The 10,647-nt window shown below is 38.8% G+C and overlaps 1 protein-coding gene across 1 annotated transcript in view; it reads right to left on the reverse strand.

The window, feature by feature from the left end:
* The window catches only part of LOC126197739 (esterase FE4-like), an 88,014-nt gene extending 87,169 nt beyond the window's left edge, over positions 1-845 (reverse strand). The window contains exon 1 of the mRNA XM_049934661.1: positions 771-845. Coding sequence (XP_049790618.1) covers positions 771-815 — 45 coding nt within the window. The 5' untranslated portion in view covers positions 816-845. The remainder of the gene's footprint in view (positions 1-770) is intronic.
* Between the last annotated feature and the right edge of the window lie 9,802 nt (positions 846-10,647).

Raw genomic sequence — 10,647 nt, forward strand, 5'->3', positions numbered from 1 at the left:
CCATGTATACAACCTTCTTTTATGATTCTTGAACCAAGTGTTACCTATGATTAAGTTGTGCTCTGTGCAAAATTCTACCAGACGGCTTTCTCTTTCATTTCTTAGCCCCAATCCAAATTCACATACTATTTTTCCTTCTCTACCTTTTCCTACTCTCGAATTCCAATCACCCATGACTACTAAATTTTCGTCTCTCTAAATAATTTCGTTTACCTCATCATACATTTCGTCAATTTCATCATCATCTGGAGAGCTAGTTGGCATGTAAACTTGTACTACTATAGTAGACATGAGCTCCGTGTCTATCTTTTCCACAATATGCGTTCACTATGCTGTTCGTAATAGCTTACCCACACTCCTATTTTTTTATTCATTATTAAACCTACTCCTGCATTACCCCTATTTGATTTTGTATTTATAACCCTGTATTCACCTGACCAAAAGTCTTGTTCCTCCTGCCACCGAACTTCACTAATTCTCACTATATCTAACTTTAATCTATCCATTTCCCTTTTTAAATTTTCTAACCTACCTGCCCGATTAAGGGATCTGACATTCCACGCTCCGATCCGTAGAACGCCAGTTTTCTTTCTCCTGTGTTGCACAGCACTTAAATATACAGCACTCGCAATATTTACTAACGCTGCACAAAATCCAGTCTCATGTCGCACATCAACAAAAACAGTAGAAATTGCAGGGAACTGCTTATGCCAAATATCTGCTACTTAGTGACATGGGTCACTTAGGAAATGTGCAGTCGGTGTACTCACCACGCAGGCCGTGAGGCTGGCCAGCAACAAAGCCAGAAGTCCCATGTCCTCTAAAGATAGGTGAATACAGCTCACTAGGTGCCGCTGCTCTTTACAAATAAATACCTCTCATTATCTCAGAGGGGTACTTCAGTCTATTTGCAGTGGTGATGGCTCACCGATAACTGAAGAAGAAGAAATTACAAGGAATAACTGACAAGTGTTAGATACGAAAGGGGATTACCTATAATGTCTGGCTCTTCCGACAACCCACTCAGCTGATTATCGTACCTGCATTACGATAAAATGTGAGATGAGTCTCGAATTCGCACACTTTTACACCTCTTGACAATTAACGATAGGCTGTGTTCAAGGGTGTCCGTGAGAACTCTCGCCCTGTAGAATAAACGGCATAAAGTGGAGTACTAAATATGATCCAGAAATGAATAGTCTCTCCCTTCGATCTTACTAGCAGACTGTTTACTGTCAACTGCTGACTTGGTTTAAGGAAGTACCTCATTGGTATACCAGAAACAGATGTTACTCTTCTAAACGATTAACAGCAGATTATTGATTTAAATGTAACTTTTTCATTTCTGCTTCTTTGTAACGCCATGTTAACTGTCGTAGTAACATTTCATTTGTCTTCATTTTTTTCATATCATTGTATTGACTATTGGTATATTTGTAGAGTGATGTGGATTATTTTTATTCGTCAGTCGTAACACTAAAAGATTTGAAATTGCCAATCTATCGGTTAAAAACCAAAATACGAAATGATCTATTTATACGGAGGTGTAAAATGTGCGCATTTGATAATGGTCTCACGTTTTATTGTAATGGAGGTACGCTGACCAGTGCAGTGGGTTTTCGAAAGAGTCAGAAATTATAAGTATTCCCCTATCGTATCTACCACTGGTCGGTATATCCAGTGTTGCTACTACTACTACTACTACTGCTGCTACTACTACTTCTCCTAATTCAGTTCCTATTCTGCATTAGAAACTATATTTGTCCAGGTTTCTAACGCGTATCTCAAAATTAACCGTTGTAAGTAGGCTGTTTAGGTTTTTTTATTGATAACGCCACCTCAGTATGAAAATCACCGGCTTTGCCGTGTGCAGTCTGTGGCTGCTTTGCATTGTTGTAATACTCAACCATTGTAGTGTTAGGCAGCTGGCTGTGAACAGCGCGTAGCGCTGGGCAGTTGGAGGTGAGCCGCCAGCAGTGGTGGATGTGGGGAGAGAGATGGTGGAGTTTTGTAATTTGTCATGATATCAAGGTAAATACATTGTTTGTTCTCTATTAATATCTTTCATTTGCTAACTATCCCTATCAGTAGTTAGTGCCTTCCATAGTTTGAATCTTTTATTTAGCTGGCAGTAGTGGCGCTCGCTGTATTGCAGTAGCTTGAGCAGCGAAGATTTTTGGTGAGGTAAGTGATTTGTGAGACGTATAGGTTAATGTTAGTCAGGGCCATTCTCTTGTAGAGAATTTTGAAAGTCAGATTGCGTTGCGCTAACAAAATATTGTGTGTTGAAAGTCAGATTGCGTTGCGCTAAAAAAATATTGTGTGTCAGGTTAAGCACAGTCGTGTAAAATTGTTCAAAAGGGGACGTTTCATATGTCGACCCTTAGCCTAGGATACCTCACTGGAATCTTCTGATTTTTTCTTGTAGTTTGTGTAATTAGTGTAGATTTTGTTTATTGCTAGCGCGTAATTGTAGAGAGAATTTCCATTGTAGTTGTAGTTTTTCATTGTTGTACAGTAAAATAGTTGTGGCATGCATGTAGATTTGCACCAAGTATTTCGCAGCTGCAATTAACTAGATATTATTTTCGGTGTTATGTTAAAGTGTTCTCTTATTTTTGCTCTTCAAATTGAGTTTTTCTGTGTTGTCGTGTGAAATACTGTGACAATAATGGCGTGTGAAAAACGTAACACTAGGCTCCAAAGCAAACTGAGAAATAATAGTGACGACGAGCGTAGTTTGCCAGCACCACTGTGTAATGAATTAACAGACGTTCAAAGTAGTAATTTGGTAATTGCGCATAGGGAAATGGAGCGGGTTGCAAACAATGGTGTAGACAGCGAAACAATTAGAGAACAGGGAAGCATTATCGATCGATCGGTCGGCAACAGCGCGGCTCAGGAATCCGAAATGACACGAGACGATCTCACAAATACTGTAGATTCAGGTTTTGGATCCTCACCGTTTTCTCAAATAAGTCAAGACACATTTTCTGCTTGTCAAAATGTGAATGTTGCCGGTGCAAATGCACTGCCGAAAAGCGTAGAGGAACAGATTCCAGACACTAATGCATTGTTATTACAGCTAATGCAACAAATGGAACAACATCAGAGACAAACACAACAAAAGCTTGAAAAATTAGACACAATCGAACAAAATCAGAAACAAATGGAACAAAATCAGAGTCAAACACAGCAACAGCTTCAAAAGTTAGACTCCACGGTTGAACAAACACGTGAAGATTTAACTACTGAGTTACATCACATTGAATCGAAATGTCAAAAAGTCTGTAATGACGTAAAAACACAAATTTGTGAGCATTTTCAACCTATTTTTTCGCGGCATGAAAATGCATTACAGAATCACGAAGCAGCTATAAAAGAACTGCAAACCATTGTTCATGAAAATCATGAGACCTTGTCGGCTAAAATTGACTCAGTTGCATTTACCGATTCGGTTACGCAACTTGCAAAAACTCAAGAAAATTTAAAGGACACAGTAGATACTCTGAAACTTGGTTCAGAAAAATACACTGAGGAAATAAGTACACTATCAGAGAAAGTAGCCGAACTTTCGGATCAGTTCACTAATTTATCTACGAAGGTAGATGAAAATCTGAATGACACAAAACCGGTAGTCTTTAATGACACAGAAGAGAGCGAACAAATTAGGAAACTGAAACAAAATCTGAATCAACACCAAAGAGAAATCCGGGAAGTACAAGATCAGCTGACAGAGGTAATACAAGAATTACGTATTTCAGAGGACACTCGCGCCCCAATACAGGAAGAGAGACATAGAAATACGGAACAGCCACAAAATAATAACACAGCGCATTTCGGAAATTATGAAAGAAATTGGCAAGGTGCACCGAATTTTGAAATGGAACCGCCGAAACGACGTAACAATGACCGATATGCGACTCGCCGACATGATGACTTTGACTATAAGCTGTTCATTACTACACGTAAATTCAAAACGTTAAAAAATTCTGCCAACGACATTCATCCACAAGCGTGGCTCCATCAATTCTCTCATTGTTTTCCTCCCAACTGGTCATTAGAACTCAGATTAGAATTTATGTGTGGCTATTTAGAGAATGAACGAGCTGTAAGAATGCGTTCGGTCATTCACGATTGTCATAGTGAAGGAGAATTTTACCATGCCTTCCTCTCAGCATATTGGTCTCAAGCCACACAAGACCGAGTAAAACATAGCATCATAATGATGAAACATTTCGAACAATATGAATTCTCCAGTCTTGTGAAATATTTTGAAGACATGTTGCACAAGAATCAGTACCTGTCAAACCCATACAGCCCCTCAGAACTCATCCGCATTTGCTTAATCAAACTGCCTGAACATTTGCGACACATTATTTTGGCAGGACGTTGCAAAGACGACATTGAAGCATTTCAAGGACTCTTACAAGAACTGGAAATTGACACTGACAATCGCGGAACCCACGAGCACAACAATTACAGATCACATCCGTCGCAATTCCGCGATGAAAGAAATAATAACTGGACGCGACAAGGCTATTCTCACAACACAAATCGTGACCGAAACAGACACCACACGTATGACAACCGTTGGCAGAGTAATAATAGTTACAGAGAAAGATCGCATTTCCGTAGTAATGAATATGACAGAGATTACCATAGAAACAGACAATATGGGAACCAAAATAATTATTATCAAGGGAGACAGAATAACTTTAGACGCAACGGTCCAGCGCGCAGTCACGATTCAGGGAGAAATTCTCCACCACATGACCGACAAACAAGAAACTATGTAAACTACCGACATAACGACAGACCTGAATTGCATCAGAACTGGCGGGATTCTAACAGAGCTGGGCCCTCTCGGCAAGGCGAATTTGTGGAGGTTCGGTCTCCGAATCCCATTAGCGACGCGCGCCAGTGGAGAGACAGACAATGACCCGCACCGCAGGCAGACACCTGCGCCGGCTGGCTCCGAGAAAAATAACATAGCGCTAACCTTGAGAAAAAAATTCCAGTATTCTTTACCGACATATACTACTTGACAATTGCGTTAAAGTTGAAACTCTGCATACTAGGAAGAGCAAAGGTTTACACCACATTTCACACGTAAAACCGTTTATTGAGAGATAATGTGCTTTTTTAACTTGAGATTTTAATGCAACATTTTGGTTTATTTGAAAATACATTCTGAAATTAAAGTGCTTTCTGTGAGATACCAGATGACACAGAGGTTAGTTTATTTGACAGCTACACGACTATATCACGACGCTACTAATGTGTGACACAATTTACCTTGTTGCTTTTGCGGTGTATCTGTTTTATATCTGCACAGTTCTTCTGAATTCTACTGGAAAGTAAAACATGTTTTAGTAGTAACTTTTGTGGTATAGCAACAATGAGGCAGCCTTTTCCGTAGCACAACAATACGTTACAGCACAGTACTTTCTTCATCACAACAATAAGCGTAATAACTATGATATCTATGCGCAAAGCATTTCACTTTTGTTTATCATGAGGTAAGTACATTGACTTTAGCAGAACTTTGCTTACAGAGGACGATAACTACGACAGTTTCATAGAATTATCTTACAACATGACGCACAGTTTAGCGCTACAGGACACGTATTTGAGTGATTAATTTTGTACTTAAAACATTTATTTTTAAAGATTTTTGAATTACAAAGAAAGTTTTCCGAGATACATTTCATTCCATTGATGTAATTTGTAACACCTGAGGGTATAATTACATTTATCCTCAGGGGGGTACACGCTTACTTTGTGTACCATGTGTGTGGCAACCACAAGGAACCCTAGCTAATATGGTATTTGCTTATACAACTTTACACATCGGTACCATATTTCTCCAACACAGTATTACACAGCTATCAGATCATTTAACTGAGAGAGACAAACATTTTTTTTACTACATTAGTGACAGATGCTTACGTAATTACACAGTTGAATAACTTCACACTTATGAAATTGTATTTTGTTTGTACTTTGTAAACTGTTCATATTTTTTTGGAACCATTGTGATACTATGTGAGCTTTGAATGATGTGTTTGGTATGGAATCATGATTTTTAAAGTACGTTTGAGGCAGATGACACTTTTGACATGAGCAGAGAATTTTTTTTAGGTTTTGAAATTAGAAAGCTACGACGATTTTGAGAGTTGACTGAGGTGTTATGATGTTATTTTTACGGCGACGATGTGTATTATGTTGTTGAGGTATGTTTATTATCAATGAGATGATGCTATATGAGGAATCTGATTATGATACGTATGTTACGATGAAATATTGAAGTGTCGACGAATATGTATATGTATAATAAGGTAAGGAGTAATGAATAGTGGATAGGAACTCTGCTTTGTGGAAAAGGATGTTGGAAACCGAGAATCGTACTTTTAGAATTATGAAATGTGTGTAAATGCGTGAATGTATCACAATGCTGACGAATATTTTTTTTTTGGACACTTATATTTATAGGATTTTGTTTCTACAGATTTGTAACACAAATGCTTGACCTATGAAATTTTTATATAAGACTGCCATTGTAGCGAAAACTGCTGTCGTAAATATTTCCGTACGAAAGTTAAGTGACCACCTGCACGTAATGCGTCGCGGGCACCCACCTGGGCGACAGCCGCCCGAAAAAAAAAAAAAAAAAAAAAAAAAGGGGCCATTAGCCTTCCAGGGGCACAGGTAGAAAAACAAAAAGGGAGGCCATTAACCTCGCTTCTGACATTCTTTGGTAGAAAGCATCGCAAAAACGACACCGTCGAACTTGAAAACATATGATTACACTGGATGCCTAATGAAATGACGAGAAATATTTTTATGTCTATACACCTGATTATGACTACTGTCTCTCTAGTTGAGAGATTTTTCCACTAACTTATGAAATGTCACATGACTATTGAATGATATTTTTATGCTTTGCCTTTCATAGTTGCTTATTTCATTTGATATCTAGTTTCCAGCTGTGTTGCAGCATAGGTTTTATAAAAAAAAAAAAAAATTCATTTGCTAATGTGGACACTTTCTGTCAACAGATCTATTAAATAATTATTTTATGACCCACATTCTTCGAAAAAGGAGCTTTTGGAATGGAAAGACCAATAAGAAGGGACTAATAACAGGAACTGCATACATAATTTTCTTTTCAACTACTTGTTAATTTTTTTCGTAGAGTAAGTTTTTGTGATGCATCACTCTAGTGTTAAGATGTGACGTAAGTTTTAAACATGGCCATTTTTACTGTAATATTTTTTCTGCTTGAGCTATGTCATGTTTAGATATAATTTATTGCTTTTGCTTCTGCTGTTTGCCAGGCATAGTGTTATTGAATTTGACTTTGTATTATTCTGTTAAGCCAGTTTTACTAATGATTTCTTGTTATTATTTGTTGCACATTGCCTTAGATTAGTTGTAATATTACAATTGCTTTGCTAATTTCTTAATGCTGCTTGCTTCGCAAATCTGCGTTTTTTTTTCATTGCTGTTTATATTAATTGTTTTATGTGATGCTGCATTGCCTCGTCCCTTAGTTTAGCATCTGAGCTCAGTAGATTTAAGTTAGCGTAAGAGGGGTAGACTATATAAGAAACAGATTTGGCAAAAATGAGTATTGTGCACTAAGAACTAACTATTTTGAAAGAAATATGGTTGGAACACAGAAAAGAGGTACAGATAGGACTTTTTGGGAATAATGATGAACGAAGGGAGATCTCCAAGAACAAAAAAGGTTTTGTTCGCAAAATACTGCAGTACCAAAAGTTACACTGAAAACGAACCCTGTCCTTTCCTTTTGTGTTATCTCACTATGTGTTTGTGTACTCTTTTATATTTGTGTTTCTCCTGTCTTTATGTGTTTAGCTAATAAGATTTATGTTGTATAATTTTTCAAATACTATGTTATTTACTTTGTAAAGATGTTTAGACATTTATCTGTTCTGTTTTAATGCTCATGTGTGATGTTGATGTTCCAAAAGTTATTCTGATCTTTATGTATGTACTTATGTCATTATTTTTGTAACACTGATGTATATATTTTTATTCTTTTGTAAAGCCCCTATTACCGCAAATGTTATTTGTATTGTTATGTTCTTTAATGATGTGTTTTGTACCTTTGTTATTGTGTTCTTATGTTATAAAATTGTAATTGACACCAGGTCATCAAATTAAGTAACTTGTAAGTTACATTTCACTGCACACGTTTCTATTGGTCATAATATATGGACAATATGTGAGAAGTAGGGACTGTTAGTGTTTGCATGTGTGTTAATAATTCAGCAAGGGACTGGATAACAGCATTGCTGGTTCTAAGGACAATTCCAAAAACTTTGTGAGTGCACAAGTGGTGGTTATGGACTTGCTATATTATCCGCAAGACTCTTCAATGGTGATTGTGCACCTGCACAGTCACAACAGATGGCTGCTGGGCATCTCTAAGAGGACTACAGTGGGTCTACATCTTTGATGATCCATCAATACCATTATTTCTACAAGACTGCAGTGGGTCTGCGCCTCTGGTGGCCCACCAATACCGTAATCTCTACCAGGACTACAGTGGGTCTGCTCTGTGATGACCTACCCACCAATACTCTTCAAAATTTCGACTGACTCCGCTGTGGGTTTACTCTGTTGTGGCCCATTATCTGTCTGCATGTAGAGTCAGCACTGTCTTTTCGTTGGAAGGACAACAATACTTCTTCAGTACTGCATGGAAATCCACTACTTCCGTGTGCATTTTCTTTTACTGCTCAGACTTTGAGAAAAAGACTGATATTTTACTGTGATGAACGATTAGGACTGTCTTAATGGACTGTGAGAAAATTTTAGCTTTTGACCAACATTGTATCAATAAGTGTGTGCATTTGATTTCTTTGTTATTGTAATTACGATTATGAAAAATTTTAACAAATATGTATTGGCCAGTGCCCAACAAAATTTGTAAAATTTTTTGTGGGGAGCATGGGGGCTATGTAAGTAGGCTGTTTAGGTTTTTTTATTGATAACGCCACCTCAGTATGAAAATCACCGGCTGTGCCGTGTGCAGTCTGTGGCTGCTTTGCATTGTTGTAATACTCAACCATTGTAGTGTTAGGCAGCTGGCTGTGAACAGCGCGTAGCGCTGGGCAGTTGGAGGTGAGCCGCCAGCAGTGGTGGATGTGGGGAGAGAGATGGTGGAGTTTTGTAATTTGTCATGATATCAAGGTAAATACATTGTTTGTTCTCTATTAATATCTTTCATTTGCTAACTATCCCTATCAGTAGTTAGTGCCTTCCATAGTTTGAATCTTTTATTTAGCTGGCAGTAGTGGCGCTCGCTGTATTGCAGTAGCTTGAGCAGCGAAGATTTTTGGTGAGGTAAGTGATTTGTGAGACGTATAGGTTAATGTTAGTCAGGGCCATTCTCTTGTAGAGAATTTTGAAAGTCAGATTGCGTTGCGCTAACAAAATATTGTGTGTTGAAAGTCAGATTGCGTTGCGCTAAAAAAATATTGTGTGTCAGGTTAAGCACAGTCGTGTAAAATTGTTCAAAAGGGGACGTTTCACCGTTTACAGAACATTTACACTGAAGTTCCAAAGAAATTGGCATAGCCACGCATATTAAAGTACAGAGACATGTAAACAGGTAGAGTACGGCACTGTAATAGTCAACGCCAAGTGTTTATCGTAGTTGTTAGTTCGGTTCCTGCCGCTACAATGGCAGGTTATCAAGAATTAAGTGAATTTGAACGTGGTGTTTTAGTCGACCCACGACCGATGGGACACAGCATCTCCAAGATAGCGATGCAGTGACGATTTTCCCGTACGACCATTTCACGAGTGCACCGTGAATATCAGGAAACCGGTAAAACATCAGATCTCCGACATCGCTGCGCCCGGAGAGAGATGCCGCAAGAACAGGACCAACCATGACTGAAGAGAATCTTTCAACGTGATAGAAGTGCAACCCTTCCGAAAATTTCTGCAGATTTCAATGGTGGGCCAGTAACAAGTGTCAGTGTGCAAACCATTCAGCGAAACATCATCAAGGGCTTTCGGAGCTGAAGGCCCACACATGTATCCTAGATGATTGCACGACACAAAGCTTTCGCTTGGCATGTGCCCATCAATACCGACATTGGCCTGTTGATGACTGGAAACATGTTGCCTGGTCGGACAAGTGTCGTTTCAAATTGTATCGAGCGGATGGACGTGTACGAGCATGTAGACAAACTCATGATTCCATGGACCCCGCATGTCAGCAGACGACTCTTCAAGCTGGTAGAGGTTCTATAATAGTGTGGGACCCTGATACATCCAGATACGACTCAGACAGGTGACACGTACTTAAGCAATGTGTCTGATCATCTGTATCCATTCATGTTCATTGTACATTCCGACGGACTGGAGCAATTCCAAAAGGATTATGCGACACCCCATACGTTCAGAACTTCTACGGACTGTCTCCAAGAACAGTCTTCTGAGTTTAAACACTTCCGCTGACCACCAAATTCACAAGACCTGAACATTATTGAGCATCTCTGGGGTGCCTTGTAACGTGGTGTTCAGAAGAGGCCTACACCTCCTCGTACTCTTACGGATTTAAGGGCAGCCCTCCAGGATTCATGGTGTCAGTTCCCTCCAGCA

The sequence above is a fragment of the Schistocerca nitens genome, chromosome 1, assembly GCF_023898315.1.
Source record: "Schistocerca nitens isolate TAMUIC-IGC-003100 chromosome 1, iqSchNite1.1, whole genome shotgun sequence".
Classification (NCBI taxonomy): Eukaryota; Metazoa; Arthropoda; class Insecta; order Orthoptera; family Acrididae; genus Schistocerca; species Schistocerca nitens.